This window comes from Psammomys obesus, unplaced genomic scaffold, assembly GCF_907164565.1.
Source record: "Psammomys obesus unplaced genomic scaffold, mPsaObe1.curated_primary_1811, whole genome shotgun sequence".
Taxonomy (NCBI): Eukaryota; Metazoa; Chordata; class Mammalia; order Rodentia; family Muridae; genus Psammomys; species Psammomys obesus.
This window is the reverse complement of record NW_026586463.1, coordinates 5,846,809-5,872,421: the sequence shown is the minus strand read 5'-3', so window position 1 is coordinate 5,872,421 and position 25,613 is coordinate 5,846,809. Positions and strand designations below refer to the sequence as shown.

The window sequence follows — 25,613 nt, the reverse complement described above, 5'->3', positions numbered from 1 at the left end:
TTCAGGTTATATTTTTAAAAACAGCTTAATTGGGCTGGAGAAATGGCTCAGCTGCTAAGTGTACTGTCTACTCTTCCAGCAGTCTGAAGTTCAATTTCCAGCAACCATATAGTGGCTCACGACCATCTATATCCTCTACTGCCCTCTTCTGGCATGCAGGTGCACATGCAGATCGAGCATTCATCTACATAAGATAAATAAAACCTTAAAAAAGCACAACAGACTGACTTAGTGTATACGTAGTAGGCACAACAATTTATTGGGCCAGTGTGGGGGTGCATGCCTGCAAGTGCATCTGTGAGTGAGTGAAGGCCAGAGGACAACCTTTAGTTTTTGCTCCATGGGAGCCATACCTTCTTCTTGAGACAGGGCTTCTATGTTGTCCCTGCTTGCCAGTTAGTCTAGGCTAGCCAGCCAGTGAGCCCCAAGGATTACTCTGAGCCCCACTTATCACCATCTCTTTAAAGCTGGAATTGCAAGCATGCACACAGCCTTTTTATGTGGGTTTTGTGGATTGAGTTCCAATCCTTGCCCTTTTCTTTTTTTTTTTTTTTTTTTTTTTTTTTTGTGAGGGCTTGTATAGCTTTTCTGCATCTTTTCCAGTGCCTGTTTGTAGGAATTGTATCAGGGAGACATCGTCAGGAAACTGTGGAGTCAGTGGATAAATGTGAACTCTTTAAAACACAATGTAATTTAATGTCTGATTTATCTTTAATTTAGTAAATTAATATTAAATAAATCATTGCCACAGTATTTGTCAGGTTTCTCACAGTATATTACCTGTCTACTAAATGATCCCACCAACTCCGCTTTTGTCTGACTTGTGGCAGATCCGACCATATGTAGGATGTCTGGTGCAGTACTTGCCTCTCCTGTGGAAGCAGAGTGAAGAGCACAACATGCTCCGATGTGCTATTCTGACGACACTGATCCATCTCGTTCAGGTAAGTTAGTTCTCTGGTTGCTTAGTTGTTATTTTTTTAATTCATTATTTTCATGTGATTTGTGTTAATACTTGTGGAAATCTTGATATTACTTTTAGGCTTTCAAAATGTGAAAGCTGTATGCTTTCAAAAACAACTGTTTATTTAGCATATTTTTTAGGATATTTGAAATGTATTCTCTACTTTAAAGAAGGCATTTCTTGTTACTGTTTTCCAGCAATGTGAGACTTGTGGCTCGGGCCTCACGTGCAGCTTGTCAGGCATTCAGGTCATTTCAGTATGAACTTGCTCTGGAGTTTTACTTATTTCCTGGATTTAAACTTGAAACTCTTCCTTGTCAGAACCAAGAACTCAGGAAATCAATGAACTGCTTTTGAGGAAAGGCGTGATTTTTGATTTTAGAATTTTCAACTTTTAAAAAGTGTTCTGATGTGTAGCAGGTAGAGAGGAACCTGCAACATCACAAAGAGAGATCTACACTGTGCCTTCATTTGTACTATTAAAAGTAAATTTGAGACATTTCCATTGAGATAGTCTTCTACATTAAGAATTACAGAATTCTCAGTCTAAAAGTTTCTAACATTAGTTTGAAAAACCCAAGAGCTCTTGATATGTTGGCTGAACCTAGTCCTTTTATAAATGTTTATAGGTGAGTGTTATCATTACAAATTCTCAGAGTTTTAAATAGATGATTAATGATCTAAACTATTTTTAGCTGCATTTTTGCACCTTTCAAGTTTTTGGTAACATTCATATGTCAGAAAGTTTGTCACCTAAACCAATTTAGGTATGCAATTCAGTGATAATAAATGCATTCACAATATGCAGCCATCATAATCTACCTCCATACAGTTTCTTAAATCTAATAAAACTAAACTATGCCATTAAACAAAATAATCCTCCCAAAACTATCTGCTAAAACACTTTAAAAGATGTAGTTTTAAAGCGTGTGTGTGTGTGTGTGTTCCTCTTGGTGCAGTTGCTCACGGAAGCCATAAAGGGCAATGAATCCCCTGAAGCTGTAGTTGTAGGCAGTGTGGACCATCTGATGTGGGTGCTGGTAACCTAACTGAGGTCTTAGAGAAAGCACTCTTAACTGCTGAGCCATCATCTCTTTGTTTCATGCTAAAGCACTTCTGTAAAAATGAGTATCTTTTAATGTTTATCTTTTGATACTTGTGATTTTCCTGTAAAGATTTTTTTTTTTTTTATGGCAAGAGTAATCACCTCAGAAAAGGCTAGTGACTAGTCTGTTACTGTTGTAGGTAACAGAAGAAAGACGGTAGATCCTTTGTGTTTTAGGTCCGTAACCATTTGTTTTTAGCTTCAGTTGGGCACTTGTATGAGAGAAATATGAACAGAATCCCCCAGCGTTTGTGTCTCGTACAGCATGTCAATTCTAGCAATTTTAGTGGTCCCAAAACATCTGTAGAATATTTGTGTTTTCTTCATCATCATCATTTAATTACCAGTGCATTATTATTGGGCAATAATGCGGAGTTCCAACAAAATAATAATGTGCTTTTTTTGCAAATAAGTATGTAATGTTTCATACAAAAATAGGGATTGTAGATCATGATGTAAAGTTAATTAATTAATAGAGATCATAGATTAAAATATTTTTGGAGTAATTTGAGAATATTAAGCTTCATTGTTAAATTACATCTTTCAGAAAACGTTACTATCTAACACGGATATTAGTGTAAGCTTTTGCATATTTTTGCATTTGTATTTCATAAACCTGGAAATCTAGTATCTCATAGTCTTTGCCTGTGGAGGTTGATATCTATAACTAAGCATTTTAGTCAGTAGTTGGCTTCAGTAGAAGTAAGCACTTATTCGTTAGGTGGGTGTTTAGTACTAGGTACTGGGGAGAGTTAGGTAGGGCAAGCTTTTTGTGCGGTGACAGTCTGGGGAAGTATCTAACAGTGTTTTAAGGTGGTCTGTCAGCACTAATTTCATCATAGTATGGGGCAGATGGTAGGTTATTTCTCTAACTGGAAAGTAATATGGAACATCAGTGAAGGTCTCTGTCCTGACAAGAGTTGGTGCCCAGTTCGTGTTGGTAAATACTGTTGGATAGCAGTTCTTAGTGAGATGGTAGCTTAGGGATGAGATTGATGAAGACCTTTGAGACAAATGTACCTGTATGTATAAAGTCCAGTATTAAAGTTGTCACTGTGGCAGAAGACCTGACTTAATCAGCTCAAGGAGGAAGGATTTGTGTTTGCTTATACTTCCAGAAACTCAGTGCCTGTTCATGGCTCTGGGGAGACAGAACTCATGGAAGTAGGAGTGTGTCAGAGCTGACCACACGGTGGACAGGAAGCACAGTGAGAGCCTGAGAGGGGCCAGGGATAAGATACAGTTCTAAGGACGTGCCTGAATTGACTGGTTTTCACCAGTGTGACCAGTACTCCTAAACTTTTCAGTGTTCCAGAGTAGTGGCACCAGCTAGGGAGCAAGCCTTTAACAGCCTATCTGCAATTGAGATGTTATATGTAAGGCATAAGAATGCATAAGAATGTGAAAAAGTGGGGAATCTTTAAAAAATATTAATTTTAGATGTAGATAGGGTAAAAAAGTCAGCTTTTTATTTATTTTTAATGAAGAGTGACAGTACCCTGTTCTGCTCTTTCCTGTTTGATTGCAGAATCTCTTTTCAGCTTCCAGAACAGTATCTTTTAGATTTCATCTTCTTTGCTCTAAGTAACATCTATATACTATTCTTTCTTGTGTGTGTGTGCGCGCGCACGTGCATGCACGCCAGCGAGCAGAGTGTTTTCCTCAGTTACTGTACATCTTACCTTTGAGACAGGGTCTTTAATTGAACCTGGAGCTTGCTGATTAGATTGCTGACCAGCAGGTCCTGGGGATTTCCAGAGCTGAGATTACAAGAGCTTGCATTTGGATTCAAACTTGAGTCCTCCGAGCTGAGCCATTTCCGTGGCTCCTATTGTTTATTTGTTTTGTTTTATTACTTATATATTTATTTTGTGATATGTGCATGCACCTGTACATATGTGTCTACTTGGACCATGGTGGGAATACTGTGGAGTGGAGTGTGTGTGAGTTCTGAGGACAACCTGTAGGAGTTGGTTTTTCCTTCCACCATGTGGGTTATGGGGATTGAACTCAGGTTGACAACCTTAGTGGAACCATCTTGCTAGTTCTTATCATTTATTTTTGATTTAAGCATTTTAACATCCTTTCTTGACTACCTAATGTAGAAAATGAATAATCATTTTAGACCTGTTTGTGTCACTCCTGTCCCTAACATATTCCCAATGTTGGTAATAACGTAATCTTACTGTTAGGGTTCTTATTTATATGATTGTAAGGCACATATCATACGTTATTGCTAACTTTCTGTTTTCTACCTCATCTTCCCAGCATCTGTCCTTGCGTCTTAGTTACTTTTCACATTACTGTAATGAAATACTTTTGAACAAAAGCAACTTAAAGAAAAGGGAATTATCTAGGCTCATAGTTCCAGGGTACAGGCCTCATGGTTGGAAAACCAAGGAGGCAGAAGTTTGAAGCAGTGGCTCACAGTGCATCCACAGTCTGGTGGCAGAGAACCATGGATGTTCCCGCTCAGTTAGCCTCCTTCTTTTTCTATAGCCTTGGATACCAGTCCAGGGAATGAGGCAATCCTCCACAGGCATGCCTAGAGCCCGACTTCATGTGAACAATCCTTCTAACTAGATCAGTGGTTCTTAGCATTGGGACCCTCTGATACAGTTCCACATGTTGTGGTGGCCCCAATCATAATCTTATTTTCATTGTTGCAGTAGGTGATTCTAAAATGTTTATACCCTACATTAATTTTCTCTCTTCAGTATACAAGTTTCCATTGCTCTGTATGCTGCTGGGTGGTGTTTTGTCAACTTGATAAATTCTCCCAGGAAGAGGGAACCTTAATTGAGAAACTGCCCCCATCAGATCATCCTGTAGGCAGGTCTTAGTGGCTTAAAATTCACTCATTGATTAGCTTATAATTTTTAAAAGTCAGAAGCCTAGTATGCCATAGCCAGATTCTCTGATCCAAGTCCTAATAGGATCAGGTGTCATCTGTTTGTCTAGGTGTTCATTCCACTTGGAAGCTTTAGAGATGAATTTGCTTCCAAACTTATCCAGCTCATTGGCATAGTTCTGTGCTGTGTACCTCGTTCTTTATTTACTTGTTGGCTATCAATTGGGGTCCTGTTTCACTCCTTAGAATTCATCTGCATTCCTTGACAAATCAGCAGTGAGCCTATGAAATCTCATGGCTTGTACCTGGGACCCCCATTTAGGCAAGTAGCCAGGAGATACTCTTAAGAGCGGCTCATGTAAGCAGGCCTGCTTGAATTCTCTCCTCTTTAAAGTCAGTTATGTTGGGAGTTTAGCTACATTTCCAAAACCTCTTTAGAGTATTATTGTTTGACTGAGTAACAGGGAAGTAGTCAGATAAAGTCAGATAAAAGAGTCTGAGGTGACCGTTCAACGTTTCATATACTCCATATAGTTTCTACATGATCACAACTATACTTTGATTATCTAAACCTCTCTCTGGACACAGCTTGCATTTTGAACTGTTCTGCTATGTGTTAAGTTTGGATTTGTTTTACTATTTTGCTTATGAATAGGTGTTATAGCCGGTGTTTTAACTGTCCTCAAAAGGATGTCCCCTTTGCTCTTGCCATCTGCTTTACTCCCATTTCTTGGTGATGCTCATGCTGGCATTCTGCAGCACATCCATGGGAAGTAAATTGAGCTTTGAGATTTTGCATGTGTAAAAATGTCTTTATTCTACTGCCACATAAATCAGTAATTTGACTGTTCAGAAATTTAGAGGCATTTCTCCTTTGTCTTTTAGTTTCCAAAATTACTCAAGAATGCTGAAGGCAGTTTAGTTTTTGTGTCATTCTTTCTTCCCATTTATGGCAGCTTGCAAGATTACCTCTGCTCCTAATTTCATTGCATGATGATCTAGGCTGTGTTTCTGTGCTAGTACTCTGCTGATGTAGGCTATGTTTTTGTCTTGGTGCTCCGGTGATCTAGGGCTATGTTTTTGGCCTAGTGTTCCGGACAGTTGTTAGACATCTCAAACCAGAAGCTCACTTTCAGGTTTTAAACAGCTTTGTGTTTCGTTGTCTTTCCCCTTTTGTGTGTGTGAATGTTTTATCTCCCTTTGTTGTTCAGATGATAGATATTCCAGTTGTTCTCTACGTCTCTTACCATTTTCTGTTTTTGTCTTTGTGTTTTTTTCTTACTTTTAGGAGATTTTCTCAACTTTATTTTTAAGATCTTTTGTTGAACTTTCTTGTTGTCATATTTTTGTATCCGAGGTATTTTTCCCCCCTAAAACTTGAATGATTTATTTTAAGCTTATAGGTGTTTGCTTGCATTTATTTATGTACCATTTGCAGGCTTGGTGTCCAAGAAAGCCAGAAGAGGGCATTGGATCACCTGTAACTGAGTTCTAGCCAGTTGGAAACTTGTGGGTATTGGGAAATGAACAGGTCCTCTAGAAGAGCAGCCAGTGCTCTTAACTGCTGAACCATTCCCTGAGGTTCTTTTTTTTTTTTTTTTAATTCTTATTGAATAATTCTTTTGTTACTTCAGTTTGTCTTTGTTTGGTGACTTCAGAGTTTTCTTGTTGTTGTTTTTTAATGTGATAGATTTCTCCAGGCTTTTATTGTGTTTTCTAGTTGTTTTCTTTTCTTTTTCATGTTTTATTCTTATCTGTTGACCCTTGTTTGTTTTCTTATGTGTTTACTTTCTGTTACAAACATTGAGCATACATAAAGCACCATGCATCTATAAGCACTTCCAGCTTGCAGGGGTGTTAGTGTTTTGTCTGTGTGTAAAGCAGTGGGCAAGTGACAGCTGACTGGAGGGAGGAGTGTGCATATAGGAATTTGCTGACTTGTAAGTTTCTCCTTAATGATTTACCTAGTTTTAAAATCTTCAGTAATTATATTGTGATTTCATTTCTATTAAAGGACCCTTCAGTTTCCTGCCTGATTTGGATGAATATATTACTCTTATAAATTAAACACTTACTTTTGACTACCTACTAGTTTCCTGTCCTGGGAACATCTACTTATTTTCACTAGAAAATAAGTAGCCATTTTGTGCTTGAAAACAGCCAGTTGCTTATCTGCTCACGTGTGTGGATGAGTTCATTGCATCACCCACCTACTTTCCTTCTCTGTACCTTAAAGGCTTTTATTGGCATGTAAAATACTGGATTTGATTGTCATTTTTCAAACAAACAACTTTTGTTGATTCTGTATTTAAACTTCCAGAAATTATCTTATTTTCCTAATGTCTTAAACTCCCAAACATATACATGCTTCTGAAAATACCTGGTACCCGTTACTAAGTTACATGGGGAAGTAGGAGAATGGTTCAGGCACGAACTTCAGACTGCTTTATGCCTATTCCCTTTTCTGCATATTCTATTTAAAGTTACAGGTGTATGTATGTGTGTGTGTGTGTATATATATGTCTGTGTGCTACAATATGTATGTAGAGAGGAGAGGACAATTTATGGGACTCAGTTCTCTTGTACCTTGTGGATCCAAGGGGTTGAGCTTGGTCTTTAGGCTTTATGGCAAACATCTGTGTCCAATAAGACATCTTGTTGACCCTGTTTTCTGTTTACTTTGAGCTTTGGTTTCTAGTGTTGCTCAGTCAGTTACTACCTAACGTCTCACTTTTCAAGTTTGATTGCTTTTATCTCTTCCAGTATTCTCTTTGTGTTTATTTAAAAAAATATATTCTATACCATTTCGTTGATTTTTTTTTTTTTTTTTTTTAGGAGACAAGTAGTAAACATTAGTCATTCCATGAATCGGTCAGCTTTATGCATATGTTTCTGATATTGCATAGTTAGTGTAGTTATGAACTTCAGAACTGTAGATTTGAGACTGATCAAGAAGGCTAAAGAGCACAATTTTCAGAAGATCATTTTTAGTAACCCCGGGCAGTACTAGGAGCACTGGTTTGGAATGGAAATGATGCCAGGTCAAGGAAAAATTATTAACAATTAACCATGATTACGGATGGAATTAAACCAACAGCAGGAAGAGAAACAATTTGAAAAATATGGAGGTAGGGTTGTGGCTTGTGCAGATGCAGAATGAGAACAAGGAAGAACCAGTAGGGTTTGTGATGGAAATTATTACCAGGTAGACAGTTGTTCATTTCAGTTGCTAAAGGAAATGTATGAAAAGGAACTTTTTCTTTTTAACACATGGATTGGTTTGACACCAGTGGTCAGGATGCCTTGTAGACCATGATATTCTGCAGTCATTTGAGTGTCTGAACTGCAAAAGAGGCTTGGAGAAAATAAATTTGTACATAACATGCTCAGTCAATGTGAGAATGGTGGCTGACAATAATTTGTGCGCATTTATTCATATTCGTTTTCTTCCTCTCTCTTTCTCCCTTCTCCAGCCAGGGTTTCATGAAGTCTCTGTTGTCCTTGAACAACTCATCTAGACAGCTGAGGATGATCTTGAACTCTTGACCCTGCTGCTTTACCTCTCACATGATGGGAGGAATTATAGATACATACCACCATACCTTACTCTGTCTTCTTAAATGGAAGGGGGTGGGGTGGGGATACAAGTTCCACAGGAAATTGCAAAGATAGCTATGTCCCATATTGTCAGCAATTATGTTAAAATAGGATTGTCTCCTCTACTTATAGTAGGTTACTTAATAGCAGAAAGAACTTTTATAGAAACATAGTAACTATCAGCAAGCTAGGGCTATATAGGAAGGCTTAGTCTCCTGAAACAAAATGGCATTTCAATTTTCCATAAAACTGTATTGACATTTAAAAATTTTCTAGGAATAGTATTTGATATTATCTTTCTGGATTTATTATGGTGTAAGAGATTGATCCTCTCTGTCCCCCAGTCCTTTTTGTTTGCTTTAAAGCATTTCCACTGTAAGATACTTAATCACTGTGTCTTAAGAGAACAGCAGACAAACTAGAATTTTAGATAAACTTTTTTCTTTGTGTTCTGCATACATTAAACATACAATAAAAATTATTTATGAAAGATAATATATGCATTTAGAAAACACAAAATAAGTCTTTTTGCCCTTTTCTTCAGGATTCTTTTCTTTTTCTCATGTCTAACTGGTTCTGACAATTCTTTCACTTTTCTGTTGGAGATATTTTTATGTATATACTAACTATATAGAATCATAGAAATCTTTAAAACTTCTTTGCAGTAGAATTATTGTATAAATTTCTGTCCTTCTAAGTCCAATATGTAATTACTTTTCAAGTTTTTTTCTGTTTCTTATCATGTCATTTTTCGTGCTTGCTTAGTATTGTAAAATATGAATGTACCATGATAGTCGTGAACAATTTAGGCTGTGTTAATTTCATACATGTTATTTAGCTGAATGTGCTTATATAGATTAAAATACCAGTGTTAGTACTTTCTCTGTAGTCTTAGCATGGGGGAAACAAATATTCCTAATCTAAAATTCAAATGCTCCAAAACAGTAAACTTTTTGGCACCAACTTGGTCCACAAGTAGAGAATTTCCAATTGGCCTACTAAGAAATATAGATATACTAATTTATTGAATTATCTTTGTGATACATGTATAAGGTGTATTTGGGTTATAAATGAATTTTATATTTAGATTTGGGTTCCATTCTCAAGATATTTTAGTATGTATATACAAACATTCTAGAAAATGAAATCCCAATCTTAATTTTCTTTTCTAGACATTTCAGATAAGGAACATGTGGAATTTTTTTCTTTTCTTTCTTTTTTTTTCTCTTTCTTTCTTTCTTTCTTTCCTTTCTTTCTTTCTTTCCTTTCTTTTTTTTTTTTTTTTTCCCCAAGTCAGGGTTTCTCTGTGTAGCCTTGGCTGTCCTGGACTTGCTTTGTAAACTAGGCTGGCCTCAAACTCACAGTGATCCATCTGCCTCTGCCTCCTCAAATGTTGGGATTAAAGGTATATGCCACCTTGCTAGGCTGTATGTGGAATTTCTTAAAAGGCACAGACATATAATTTTGGCTTATATATATTTCATATTGCCATTTGGACAGGATGATAATATTTTTGATTTTTACGTTTTAGTAATAAATATAACTTTGTTCCCTGATATAATGAGGACTGTCCTAAAAGACTCCTATTTATCTTATATAAATTATTTTCTGAGGCAAGTAATTGATTGGTGGTTGGGGAGAGCTTTAGAGTGTCTTATCATAAGTTGTGTTTATACTTCCTATAGGGATTAGGAGCAGACAGCAAGAACCTGTACCCTTTCCTGCTCCCAGTTATCCAGCTGAGTACAGATGTTTCCCAGCCTCCACATGTCTATCTTCTGGAAGATGGTCTAGAATTATGGTAAGAGGGAAAACTTGATTCTATGGATTTCCCTGCTGCTCTCTCTACTTGGGTTCCAGTAGAGCAGAGGTCATGTAATAGGACTGTGACTACTCAGCATTTAAAATAAGTACATGAAGTTGTTGTCCTCCAGTTGCTTCCTTTTTTGCAGCTGCTGCTGAGCATAGGCTCCTTCTCCAGAGGATGTCCAGTTTCCCCACACCCACATGGTAGCTTATAGCATCTGTAATTCCTGTCCCAGGGGATATGACTCCCTCTTCTGTCCTCCACAGGCACTGTGTGTACATGGTGCAACATAGAAGGATTATTAAAAATAATATTAATTCACATAATATTAATATGTATGTAAATGGATTAATTTTTCTATTAATATTAATTAATTCTGATTGTTAATTAAGTGGCTCTTTAGTCCCTGACCTGCTGTTTTATAAAGAAAAGACACAGAAACCTGTCAGATTTTTAATAAGCCTTAATGCACTGGAGCTGGGCAGATAACAACTCCCTAAGCTACTTTCCTATCTCCCAGTCACATACCCAATGCCACTTGTTTTAATCATTCCTATCAGGGCTGTTTCCTATCCAAAATCCCCATAAATACTTGCACATGTTCCAGTTGGGCTCCTCCTGCTCCATCAGGCCAGTCCTAAGAACATGAGACTCTCGGTCACGTGTGTCTAGTTACCTCATGCTGACCTGCTCCTTTTTCCTCCTCCTGCTCTCCTCTCTCCTCATGGTCCTTCTGGACCCCAGTCCATGCACCTTATCTCTGCCTATCTCTGTTTTGTCTAGTCTGGACTCTAGGCAACTTTATTGTTCAATTTTATTCAATTGGATAATTTGGGAGGCAGGTTTCACAAACATCCTTTTGGATATGTGAGAATTTGCTCATAGGACAGCAAGGATCTTGGGGGGGAGGGGGGAACCGTAACTTTTAAATATATAGTAGCTCCAGATCAGTTCCAACAATTCACAGACATAAATCTAGGCAAAACGCCAAAACACAGAATAAATAAGCATTAAAAAAAAAAAAGAGAGAGAGAAATAGAAATTATAGCAGATACAATTTAATATTTGGAACTTGTCATCTAACCTAGGCATCTTAGTAACTTACCCAAACTAAAATTGATGTAAAATATTTGTGTCGTTTTGAAATGAAATGTTTTGTGGGGTGCATATTGATATTTCACCTTTTACTGCCTTGGTAGTGGGTACCAAGATGTTAGCGCTTAGTTGCAAAACACTGCTGCCATTCAAATCTTCATGCAGTATTTTCTGAGCAGATAATACATACTGTTGAAAGTTTAAAAACAACAAAAAAGACTCCTGCTCCATGACACCTTAATGTGACACATGAATTGTTGCCTGCCCACTGTGCCTAAGAAACAGTGCTATCAAGTCCTTTGTCTACTTAGTCTCATCCTACTGTTAGAAGCAATTTTTTCAGAGGAAGCACAGTAGACATTAAAAGTTTTCATTTGTGCTAAGGTAGAGCTCAATGATAGCATGCTTCCCTCAAGTTTGTATGGCAAAGAGATCAATCCTCAGCATTATATAAACAACAACAATATAAAGAAACAAAAACAAAAATTCAAAGTCATGATTCTCAGAAATTGTTTTTGGAGAAAATTACTTAGTTGTAAATGAATGTTCTGTTTCAGAATATTAGAATAATGACTTTAAATGTCACTGGGTAGACTTTTACTGCTTAGGATGCACTCTTTATAGCTTTACATATTGTTATTTGAGTAGCATCCAGATCAGTGGTTGTAATGCTGCAGTGACTCCAAACATGAAATTCTTTTCTTGCTCCTTTGTAACTGTATTTTGTTACTGTTATGAATTTTAATGTAAGGCATCTGTTATGCAGATAGTCTTAGGTGACCCCTGTGAACAGGTTGTTTAACCCCCTCCCGAAGGGGCCATGACCCACAGGTTGAGAACCGTTGATCTTGATAGTGGTTCTGAATCAGAAGCTTGTTGAAATCTCCTATAATTCATAGGTTGCATTTTTTTTAATTTATTTTTTTAATTAATTATACTTTATTCACTTTGTGTCCCCCCATAAGCCCCTTTCTCCTCCCTTCCCGATCCCACCCTCCCTCCCCCTGCTTCACGCATGCCCCCTCCCCAAGTCCACTGATAGGGGAGGTCCTCCTCTCCTTCCTTCTGATCTTAGTCTATCAGATCACATCAGGAGTGGCTGCATTGTTATCTTCTGTGGCCTGGTAAGGCTGCTCCCCCCTCAGGGGGAGGTGATCAAAGAGTAGGCCAATCAGCTTATACCAGAGGCAGTCCCTCTTCCCATTACTATGTAACCCACTTGGACACTGAACTGCCATGGGCAGGGGTTCTAGGTTATCTCCATGCCTGGTACTTGGTTGGAGTATGAATCTCTGGGAAGATCCCTGTGTTCAAATTTCTGGTTCTGTTGCTCTCCTTGTGGAGTTCCTGTCCTCTCCAGATCTTACTGTTTCCCACTTCTTACCTAAGATTCCATACACACTGCCCAACAGTTGGCCATAAGTCTCAGCATCTGCTTTGATAGTCTGCAGGGCAGAGCCTTTCAGAGGCCCTCCGTGGCGGGTTTCTAGCTTGTTTCCTGTTTTTTCTTCTTCTGATGTCCTTCCTCTTTGCCTTTTGGGATGGGGATTGAGCGTTTTAGTTAGGGTCCTCTCTGTTGATTAGTTTCTTTAGATGTACAGATTTTAGTAGGTTTATCCTATGTTATATGTCTATATGAGTGAGTATATACCGTGTATGTCTTTCTGCTTCTGGGACAGCTCACTCAGGATGATCCTATCCAGGTCCCACCATATTCCTGCAAATTTCATGATTTCCTTTTTTTTCATTGCTGAGTAATATTCCATTCTGTAGATGTACCACAGTTTCTGCATCCATTCTTCAGTTGAGGGGCATCTGGGCTGTTTCCAGCTTCTGGCTATTACAAATAAAGCTGCTATACACATGGTTGAGCAAATGTCCTTTTTGTGTACTTGAACCTCTTTTGGATATATGCCCAGGAGTGGTATGGCTGGATCTTGAGGAAGCGCTATTCCTAGTTGTCTGAGAAAGCACCAGATTGATTTCCATAGTGGTTGTAAAAGTTTGCATTCCCACCAGCAGTGGAGGAGGGTTCCTCTTTCTCCACAGCCTCTCCAGAATGTGTTGTCATTTGAGTTTTTCATCTTGGCCATTCTGATGGGTGTAAGGTGAAATCTCAGGGTTGTTTTGATTTGCATTTCCCTGATGGCTAATGACATTGAGCATTTCTTTTAAGTGTTTCTCTGCCATTCTATATTCCTCTACAGAGAATTCTCTGTTTAGCTCTGTTCCCCATTTTTTAATTGGATTACTTGGTTTGCTGCTTTTCAGCTTCTTCAGTTCTTTATATATATTGGATATTAGCTCTCTGTCAGAAAAAGGGTTGGTGAAGATTCTTTCCCAATTGTAGGCAGTCGTTTTGTTTTGATGACGGTGTCCTTTGCTTCACAGAAGCTTTTCAGTTTCATGAGGTCCCATTTATTGATTGTTGCTCTTAGAGCCTGTGCTGTTGGTGGTCTGTTCAGGAAGTTGTCTCCTCTGCCAATGAGTTCTAGGCTGTTCCTAACTTTTTCTTCTAACCGATTTAATGTGTCTGGTTTTATGTTGAGGTCTTTGATCCACTTGGACTTTAGTTTTGTGCAGGGTGGTAAGAATGGATCTATTTGCATTTTTCTACATGTAGACATCCAGATAGACCAGCACCATTTGTTGAAGATGCTATCTTTTTTTCCATTGTATGGTTTTGGCGTCTTTGTCAAAGATTAGGTGTCCATAAGTGTGTGGGGTTTATTTCTGGGTCTTCTGTTTGGTTCCATTCGTCCACCATTCTGTTTCTATGCCATTACCATGCAGTTTTTATTGCCGTTGCTCTATAGACAGCTTAAGATCAGGGATGGAGATACCTCCAGAAGATCTTTTATTGTAGAGGATTGTTTTAGCAATTCTGGGTTTCTTGTTATTCGATATGAAGTTAATTTGTTTTTTGTGGCCCCCAAGTGGCTGGCTGTCTTGTATACATGCATTAATTCACTGATCCAGCCATCCATTATTTAAAAAAAAACAAAACAAAACAAAACAACAACAACAACAACAAAAAAACCACTAAGGGCCAACTCTGTGCCAGAATTTTTCTTTCCAGGTCTGTAAAGAATTGTGTTGGTAATTTGATGGGAATTGCATTGAATCTATAGATTGCTTTTGGTAAGATGGCCATTTTGACTATGTTAATCCTGCCAAGCCATGAGCATGGGAGATCTTTCCATATTCTGATATCTTCTTCTAATTCTTTCTTTGAAATTTTTTTCATACAAGTCTTTGACTTGCTTGGTTAGGGTTACACCAAGGTACTTTATGTCATTTGTAGCTATAGTGAAGGGTGTTGTTTCCCTAATTTCTTTCTCAGCCCGTTTGTCTTTTGTATATAGGAGGGCTACTGTTTTTCTTTTTGAGTTAATTTTGGATTTGGCCACTTTGCTGAAGGTTTTTATCAGCTGTAGGAGTTCCCTGGTAGAACTTTTGGGGTCACTCACATATACTATCATATCATCTGCAAATAGTGATAATTTGACTTCTTCCTTTCCAATTTGTATCCCCTTGATCTCCTTCAACTGTCTTATTGCTCTAGCAAGGACTTCCAGAACTATGTTGAAGAGATATGGAGGGAGTGGGCAGCCTTGCCTTATCCCTGAGTTCAGTGGAATTGCATTAAGTTTCCCTCAGTTCAGTTTGATGTTGGCTATAGGCTTGCTCTATATTGCCTTTACTATGTTTAGATATGTGCCTTGTATCCCTGATCTCTCCAAGACTTTAAACATGAATGGATATTGGATTTTGTCCAATGCTTTTAAGGTTGGATTACTCTAGGTCAGAACTGGCAAACTTTTTTGGCACAGGGCATACAATAATATGTTATGTGTTCCAGATGTGTTTCAGCTGTCTTGCTCCGATGTTTCAGTGTGAGAGCAGTCAGTCATTATGTCAATAGACAGATGTCATTATAGAAAATGGTTGTGGGTTGGATTTACCCCTACCACCTGGAGGCTTGTCTATACCTGCTCCAGATTATAAATTAAAATATTAACCTCTGTTATCACAAGTACTTTCTTATAAACATTTAGATTCTGTATGATATCAAATATTAGAAGAATTTATAATATAACAACATAGCTTGAAAATTCTAATATTGTAGACATTTTTATTCGTGGGGCTGATGATTGAATCTAGGTCCTTTAACTGCAGGAAAGTCTGCCTAACTCCTGGTGGCCCTAAACTTGCAGCCCTATTACCTTAGTCTCCTGAGTTTTTGAGATTACAGGCCTTCACCGCCAAGCTTGGCTCCATATTACATACTTAATGTGTTAAGTATAAACAATAATAAAAGTCATGATTTTAATAGTAATGTTTTCCTTGTCTAAAGTTACATATAAATGAAAAAAAATGAGCTAATTATTTTCTGGAGATTTATCTGTGTAGCTCTGGCTAGCCTAGAATTTATTTAATAAAATTCAAGTTGACCTCTAATCATAGCAGTTCTCTTCTCTTACCTCCCCATGTGCTAGAGTTACAGGCATGAACCCCAGTCCCCAAGTATAAAACAAAAACAAAAACCCAAATATATTAACTGTTAAGTTTCTTGGGGTAAGGAGCAAACATTTTTTTCATATATATTTTTTAAAATTATTAACTTTATTTCCTAACTGCAGTTTCCCCTCTCTCCTCCTCGTTCCCCACTCCCGTAGGTATCAACCAGCTTTGGCATATCAAGCTGCAGGAGGACTAGGTGCATCTTTTTATTGAGGCTAGACAATTAGGGGGAAGGGGTCAGGCAGTGGAGACAGAGACAGACCCTGTTCCAGCTGTTAGGAGTCCCACATGAAGATCAAGCAACACATCTGTTATATATGTGCAGAGGGCCTAGGTCAGTGCTGTGCATGTTCTTTGGTTGACAGTTCAGTCTCTGTGTGCCCCTGTGGGGCCAGGTGAGTATATATACTTTTCTTAATGGGCTTCTACTCACATTTGGAATCGGAGAGATGCAAGTGCCAATCCAAGTACTACCACAGCAATCGAGTTACGATTTAAGCAAGTCCATATCTATGAGCCTTGGATTTCTTATCTGTAATGTTGGAAAAATAATTTCTACCTTCTATGGTGGTTATGAGAACGAAATGATTGCTTAGAACTCACATGTGGCATCTAAAGCCTGTAAATATTACCTAGGAAGTGAATTTGTCCACATGGAGTTGGGTTTGTAGCAACAGAATTAGCATTAGAATAAGACTGAAGAATAAGTTGAGTATTGGCAACTTTTTTTTTTTTCCCCCAGGGCGTTTACTGTTAAGAGCCATATGGAATGTAATCTGGCGTGGGGTCAGGGTCCTTGATTGTGTGAAGCTAGTTTGGGAGTGGAGTAATTGAAGGAGCCAGGGAGTGTTGGGCATGAGATATCAAGTGGAGGGGTTGAATTTTGACGGTAGCAAGGGTACTTCATTTTGACTGGCAATAAAAAGGTGGATTTCCAAATTTTGTAGTGTGTTCATTTGATGCCTTGTATTTTCTCAGTAAATATTCATCATGATCATCAATGGACAGTTAGGGCCTAAAATAAGAGCTTGGTAAGATATAAGCTGCCTGGGAAGGAGAGATTACAAAACAACCAGTAAAAATATGCTCTTATTCGGGACCTCACTACCAGTTGACCTGTTCAGACCTGAGGACTGAACTTGGGGCCTCCCAGGTTTGTTAGCAAACATGCTGCCTCTGAGCCAGCTCCACACCTCTCTTTCTTGTCTTTCTTAGTAGATAAAAATTACTTTTAAGCACAAAAGACTGTGTATGAAAAGGCTTTTGTTTGGTTTTGCTTTTCAAAAATTGAGTGGATCAGTGAATCCTATAAATAGTGAGTGTTGTCACCAGTCTAGCATTAAGTTTAATATTGTCTTCATTTAAAAGCAGAACAAACCAAAATTAACTCTGTTGTCCTTTTCCCATCTACTTAAAGTAGTTTTCTTATAAAAATATTTCAGAAAAACTTTGACTTCCTGAAATAACACTTTTTTCTGGGCAGGGGAGATTTTTTACTTTTAGTACACTATAAAATCCTAGTAGTTTGTCTTCATTCTACTCCTGCATTTATCAATGAATTGGGTCTATGATCTATATTCAGTGATACTGATTGGATTTATATCAGTTATACTTACCCATTTAATAATCTATATATATTTATATATATATATAAAAATATATATTTTATATATATTTTTTTTACCGAGAAATGGTTTTGTGAGATGATATTCATTCTGGAGCAGGAGAGATGCCTCAGTGGAAAAGAACACAGACGGTTCTTCCAGAAGACTGGGGTTTAACTTCCAGCACCTACCTGGTAGCTCACAACCATCTGTAGCCCTAGTTCCAGGAGAGCCAACACCTTCTTTTGGTTTCTGCAGGCACGATACACAGACATACATGCAGGCAACACATTCATCCATACATATAAAAAAGAAAAAAAAAACACTTTAAAAATTAGTAAAATCCTCATTTGCTCCTCAGTATAAGCCTAAATATACATACTTTCTATGGTTTTCAATAAAAAATTTACTGTGATTATTATTTAAATTATATGTGTATGTGGAGGTCTACATGTGAGTTTTAGTGTCTGTGGAGACCAGAAGAGGGTGTCAGATTCACCAGGAGCTGGAAATACAAGCTGTTATGACTCATTCAGAATGGGTGCTGGAGTTGAACTGCAGTTGAAGCTGCAAATTTATCTTGGATATAATTTACTGCTTACATTCCACAAGCTTTTTAATCCGTGATGCCCTAGTTTTATTGTAGTGCTGCATTTTCAGTGACTTCTTTGCCTCGACATTATTTATGTTTGCAGTTACAAAAACTTGTGATTAAGGTCTAAATTTATCACATTACTGTTAAGACATATGGCTTGTAATTTTCTTTAAACTTAGTGTGAATTTTTAGCACTGTAGCGCCATATTTGCAATACATTCAAACTCCATTACAACGATGACATAAAAATTCATTTAACTTCTCAGATGTATGTGTCACATTATTATTTTGCTTTCTTGACTGACTTATTGAAATATTTAATTTAGGTTTTTTGGTATTGGTGTTTCTTTGTATCGGTACTTTTTTGATTTGTACATTTGAGGAAATACTCTGATTATGGAACACTTTTGTATGTTGTTTACTGAGAATTGACATCATTGTGGTATTGGATTTTTATCTCTGTCATTCTGATATCATTCCTTTGCATATTAACGTTATGTTACAGAAAGTCAGTTTGTCTTTGTATGTAGATTATATTTAGCAATATTGAACTCTTTGTAATTTGAAATATTTATTTATAAATGTTTTTCCTTTTATATAGTCGTATTTTTAGTGAATAGACATTAACTTTTTCTTGTTAGTCCTTTCTTTTTTTTTTTTTTTTTCAATCTTTTTTTTTTTTTTCCCAGAGCTGAGGACCGAACCCAGGGCCTTGCGCTTGCTAGGCAAGTGCTCTACCACTGAGCTAAATCCCCAACCCGTTAGTCCTTTCTGTATCTTTTATTAATTCACTTGTCATATATGAGAGACAAGTGAGCTGAATGCTAGTGCTGCCATTTGGTGCCTGTTTCCTGGCTGAGTAGGTGGTGGAATCACCTGTTTCAACTCCTCCTACTTTGACTTCCCTGCAATGAGGTTCTAAGTTCTTTCTCTCTGAAGATGCTTTTGTCAGGGTATTTTATCACAGGAATAAGAAAAGAAACTAAGGCACCTTCCATGTGAGCACTGAATAAATGTAGAGGTAGACACAATAATGCAAGGGGTTTACATCATCACAGAATGTATTGCTTGTAATTTTGATGGTTACTTACCAGAAGGTTTAAGTGTAAAAGTTACTTTCATTTGCCAGGTGTAATTGTCGTCTTGGAGGGTTACTAGTGAATAAGCTCACATTCTCTGGTTCTATCTGAACTCTGGCTGGCTGGTTCAACTCAGCTCTTCGGGGTTAAAACTCCGCTGAGCTGACTTACTTAGATTGGCTTCTCTCTGATTATGGCTGAATTAATTGCTCTCCTTGACCTCATATTAACTTTGGCAATCTGTTCGAATCTTCTGGCTCCCTCTCACTGTCTGGCTTGTCTTCACCTGTGTCTAGCTTGTTTTCTCTCTCTGCAACCCGTCTCCGTAAACTATCCCTAAAACTGCCTCTGAACTCCACGAACTGAACTGCCATGAGCTCAACTCCACTGCACTGCCTGTCAACTGAACTCCTCACTTACTCTCAACTGACTGAACTGATTGAATTGAACTGACTGACTCTCTTTCTGCACTGCTCTTAAATAGCCAACCTTTCCTGTCTCTTGTGATTGTTGAGAGTATCCTATCTCTGACTCATTCTGTCTAAGCTTCCTCTGATTCGTTACTTTGTCTGCCCCTCAGTTAGATGTCACTTTCAAACATGGCTTCTTCTACAAACTAATCTTACCTGTGTTGTTTGGGATTAAAGGTGTGTACTAAGGGTGTGTCTGTACTCCAGCAAGATGAATTAAAGGTATGTGGTGTGTCTGCATTCCAGCTGGGTCACATAGACCTAGGTCTTTGGATGTGATCCCTTGGCTGGAGCAGCCATGTTGCTGGATTAAAGTTTCTCTATATTTAAGTAATTTATTTTATTTTATTTTTATCTATGCTAGCTTTATTCCTTAATAAGTACCAAAGGTAGCTTATAAAAAGGAAGGGTTTTGGCTTACTGGGTTTCAGTTCATAACTGAATGGCTGTATTGCTTTGGGCTTTGGCAGACAGTGCATTATGTGGGCTTTGGGGCAGAAGAAGCCCACACACATATGGCAGATAAATAAAACAGAGTGGAAGGTCCTGGTGGGCCACCATCCCCGTCATTGGTGTGACCTGAGTGGTCTGAACCTTGAGTAAGGCCCCACTTCCAGTGCTTAGTTCAGGTGCGTGAGCCTTGAGCACAGGGATGGGCCTTTGTAGGTCCAAACTATATCACTATCAAAGGCTAGATTATAATTAGTTCTTTATTTTTCCTGTCTTCTTGTTTATTTTGATTTTTTTTTACTGCTATTGTGACGTGCATATTTTTTCTTCTTAAGTTTCTTTTATATGTATTTGGTGTTTTAAAACTCTATTTTGGATTATTAAGGCCATTATATTGACTTGTAATTTAATTGGCTTCCTTTAGAAAGCATTTAACATAAGTTGTTTTACTAGTTCATTAGCCCAGTTTGTCATAGAAACACAGAATTGATCAGAAAATGTAGAACAAAATAACTTTATCCCTCTTTTATCAATTCATAACAATAGTGATTTTGTATAAAGTTATGATTTTATTCTACTTTAGCATATATTTTTTATTTTTACCGTGTATACAGAAATATATGGGGTGAAGAAATAGCTTAGCCTGTACATTACTTGACTTGCAAGCATGAAGATGTGAATTAAATTCCCAGAACCCACAAAAAAGAAAGAAGGAAAGAATGAAAGGAAAATTTGGGCTAGGTGGCACATTGCTGGTCATCCCAGCATCAGGAATTGCAGAAATAGGTGGATCCAGTGTGGGCCTGCTGGCCAGCAAACTTAGTTGATGAGTTCTTGGTCAATGAGAGAACATGTCTGAAAAAAATAAAGAGGTGGCCAGTACCTGAAGAATAACTCTCAGGGTGCCCTCTGGCCCCGACATGGGTAAGCATGCACATAAGACTGGGTATGTTAGAGGGCAGCTTGTGATGTTACTGATCTTGTTGACTAGGTCCCACTCTTCTCACTGAAATGTTTTTATAGCTGGGTTGTGTTACTGGCATGAGTGATTGTCAGAAGTGAGTTAATTGTCTTTTTCTTTCCCAGGTTAGTAACACTGGAAAATAGCCCATGTGTTACACCAGAGTTGCTCCGTATATTTCAGAACATGTCACCACTTCTTGGTATGTCTTCAAATCTTACTGAGATATTTCTTAGTGTGACCACACTTAGAAGAATTTTTCCTGACTTTAAATTTACACCTTCCGTTTTTTAAAGTTCTGTATATCAAAAAGCCACAGTGTTTTTATAGAAATTTCCACATATATATTTGGAGTAATTTCTGTTGATTTAAAGGTAAACACTAAATAACATTGCTCTATGGAAAAATTTTTAGTATAAATTAAGATACAAAGTGATTACAAGTTGAGCTTGAACTTTGCCTGAAGAATTTTGCCTGATAGCTGCTCTTTATGCTGCTTGAAGAACATACTGTGAAACTGCTTCTATACACGGCTTTCCCCAGCACATTGCACACAGGTAGTCTGTGCTACCTTTGTTGAACTGAGCATTGCGCATACTTCTGTTTTAGCCCCGGGACTGCCGAAGTTAGGGTGATGTATGATGTTTGCTGGAGTATTGCTTTCAATTCATGGCATCCTCACATGGCCTCACACATGCTAGACAGCCGCTTTTCACTGAGCCTTTACTCCTTCAGCACTGCACAGTTTCAAAACATCACACGTGACCCATGATATTGAGGGATCTACATACTTACTCTCTCAGTCTTTTGTCGACATAAGTAGATTCTTTCCCAGTGTCAATGTTTATTTTCATAGTAAATAATAGTAAGTCTGTATTTTTACACAAGGTATCATTCTAAAGCACAAAATAGCTTGCCTTATTTATTTGCTTATTTATTTATATATTTATTCAGTCATTCATTTTGGTAGTGGGGATGTTGAAAAAGAGCCTGGAACTCATTGGTCAGCACAGTCTTCCTCTGACTTACATCCTTAGCTTGAAATCTCTTAAAAATAATATTTTGATTATAAAGTCATCCTAGTAAGGGAATTTACCAATTCAGTCACACACCTAAATTCATGGCATATTTAATCATTCATACATTTACAGTGTATTTCCTGGCTAGTAAGGGAGTTTACCAATTCAGTCACACACCTAAATTCATGGCATATTTAATCATACATACATTTACAGTGTATTTCCTGGCCCTTTGATTAATTTTTTAAAAATTGGTTTTTAATTCTTGGTATGTGTGTGCCCTTTAATGTGCACATGTAGAGGATGGAGGGCTACAACAGGTATTTTTCTCTGTTACTCTTGACTTTATTTGTGTGTGTATAAATGAGTATGGGTGTGAATGTTTGTACACGTCCATGTGTTGGGATCATGTTCCCTTGCGTTCATGCAGGACAGAAGAGGGTGTCAGATCCCCTTGAGCTAGAGTTGCAGGCATTTGCAAAATGCTCTGATTTGTTACATGGGTCATGAGACTTCAGCTCTGGTTCCTATGAGTGAATAGCAAGAGCCCTTATCTGCTGAGCCATCTCTTAGCACCTTATAGTGACTGTCATTCAACCCAGAGCTCACTGACCAGCTAGACTTGCAGGCCAGTAAATCTCTGAGTCCATCTCGCTTCACCTCCCTGGCTCTGAATTAGACATCCTTTGCCATGATCAGCTCTTTATGGGATGTGTGGATTCCAGTTCTGGTCCTCATACTTGTGCAGCAGGCCATTTACTCACCGAACTCTCTCCCCAGCTCTGAAATCCCACTAAGACTCAGCCACAGAACGTCCTTAATTCTTTTATTAAAATATGTTTAATATTGTTCCGGGAGACTATTTAGGTAGAAAAATCTCCAAATCTAGACCCTTTGCTAAGAAATTGCACATACTTAGAAATTTTATCAGAAGTAAAAATTCTAGTTTTAGTTTAGAAAAGTAGAGGTACTTTGAAAACACTAGTGGATGTGAACTGACACAGCTGTGACTGATTACAGTGCAAGCTTTCAGTGGCTAGATAATGCTACTAATCATTCATATTTCTCCTGAGCTGCCTTCCTTTTTCCCCTCTCCCCTTACTCCTCCCTTGGGGGCTCCCCCCCATATCTTATTCCTCCTCAGAATAGAAGGGTACTTAAGCAATAATCAAATGTTTATTTTTCAATAAACAGTCCTTTACTATTTTTTCCTGTGAAATGCAAAGGCAGTGTCAGCTACTTATTGCAGAGCTCCTGGAAAAGTTTGTCTTTCAGTTTTTGTAGAGAAGGAAAGGAACTGTGCTTTCCACTTCCCTTTGTCCTCTGGCAAAAGCCTTGTTTAGCTGTACTCTGCCTAACTTGGAGATGCTATAAAGTGCCAGTCTCTGTGGTGCTTTTTACGTGACCTATGAATGGAAATGTCAGCCAGACCTATTATCCTAAACTTTCTCATGAGCAGGATTAAGCTTCTCTCATATGGTTGCCTTCATGCAGTGTGATCTCACTTTGCTGTTTCCTTCTACTAAGAAGTGAACATGCTTGGTCTCTACACACTTTATCAACCAGGAATCCAGAGGATCTAAGTTTGTTTTGAAAGGAAAAGTCAGCATTGTTCTGAGTGGAAAAAACAGGGAAGAAATAAATTTTTGCAATTCATTTTTACTAGTGAAAGGTGAATGAGATGGTGTTGCTAAAGAGTTTATGAATACTGAGTAGATTATAGTCAGAAAAATTTATAAAGAAAAGTATTTAAGTTGTTTTTATTTTGCTTTTCTTTTAGCCCAGGCTGGCATTGAACTCAGTCCCCCTGGCTTGACCTCTTGAGTGCTGGAATTACAATTGAGTGTCACACCCTAGCTGTAACTTAATTTTTCCATTATTTGTAGAAATTTTTATTTTTATTTTTATTTTTCTGATGGTAAAACATTATCAATCCTGTCTGATCTTCTGTCCTAGAGCTTCCATCCAGCTGCCTTGCAAACGGTAAGCTGCATGCTTGCTGCTACAGGGACCATTAAAAGTCAAAATCACATTAGTAATCATGGTTAAAAACAAACTTGAGTGCTTCATGTTGCTATAGCAACTTAGTTTTAACTAAAATGAATCATCACTTCACTTATATTTTGAACAGCTAGTTAATTTTCTCTTTTAAAAAATAATTACTGTTTTGGCAGAACTAAGTTCAGAGAATCTCAGAACCTGCTTTAAGATCATCAATGGCTATATCTTTTTATCATCAACAGAATTTTTACAGGTATGTCAGAATATCTTTTGCATTGTTAATAATTATGTAATATTATTTTGGGTTTTGTGTGATACAGGAGGTGCCTTCAAGTTTGATGTGTTACCAAACTTGAAGGGGTTAAATTTTTTATTTTTCTTGTGAGTATTCCACACTGTAGGGAGGGTATAATCAATATCCATTTCTGCTGTTACTGAATATAGAAAATATTATATATATATATATGTTTATATGTAGTATATATAATATAGACTCATAAATCAATTCATCAGTAAACTTATTAGCTATAATATTTCTTCTTCATTCTTCCTAAGAGGGGTCTTAACTGAAATTGTTTAGACCTTTAGTATAAATTCTTGAATAGAGTGTAAGGCCTTCAAAATTGAGTTTTATTTCTTTTAAATATTGCAGCTGTGCTCTTAAATACATACTGACCCAAATCTGGTTGGATTTCAGACATATGCTGTAGGTCTATGCCAATCCTTTTGTGAGCTGCTACCAGAGATCACTACAGAAGGTCAAGTTCAAGTGCTCAAGGTATTGCTCCCTCAGATTATTTGTCAGGTATTGTTGGTGCAGCTAGAGCTTCCTGGGGATGGATGATTGGAGAGGAAAGGAACTGATACGGTTCTAGACAGTGCTCAGTTTGGCCTAATGCCTCTGTATATACCAAAGCATCAAATTTGAATGTGTGTACACGTTACCTGGACAGTCTTGTTAAAATGCAATTTGGAATTTTTAACAAAATTTCATCTGATTGGAATAGTGCCTGTCCTAAAACCTCATTGGATAACAGTGAATTAAAAGCTTTTTCACAACTTGTCCTAAAACTGCCAATATTTGAGGCATCTTAGTTTTTCTGTTGTTTTGATAGTGCTCTAGGCATTAAACATATGTCCTCACACACTGGAGGCAAACCAGTGAACTACACCCTCAGTTCATGGCATTTGCCTCCCAGACAGGGAGACAAATGCCATTCTCCATATGATAAGCAGGATAGTCACCACGCTTCTATTGAGAAAGCCTGTAAGGTTTGTAGGTCTGTATTTGGAACAACAATTTTACTGATAGTTTTAACTTTAGTCAGCTGTTGAAGTTAGCATTTGTTAGCTAAATTTGTTAGCATTGTGTATAAAGAACCCGTAGCCTATAAATTATCTTTAAATAGCTATCTTTATCAAAGAAATACTGTAGCGTGAACATAATAGCTCACATGTAGCATAAGTATATAACTATATTAAAATATATCA

The 25,613-nt window shown here is 37.6% G+C and overlaps 1 protein-coding gene across 1 annotated transcript in view; it reads left to right on the top strand.

Moving 5' to 3' along the window:
• Window positions 1–25,613, top strand: part of Ipo11 (importin 11) — a 180,572-nt gene that overhangs the window by 74,883 nt on the left and 80,076 nt on the right. The window contains exons 20-24 of the mRNA XM_055601950.1: window positions 831–944; window positions 10,203–10,318; window positions 21,228–21,304; window positions 24,296–24,375; window positions 24,820–24,900. Coding sequence (XP_055457925.1) covers window positions 831–944; window positions 10,203–10,318; window positions 21,228–21,304; window positions 24,296–24,375; window positions 24,820–24,900 — 468 coding nt within the window. The remainder of the gene's footprint in view (window positions 1–830; window positions 945–10,202; window positions 10,319–21,227; window positions 21,305–24,295; window positions 24,376–24,819; window positions 24,901–25,613) is intronic.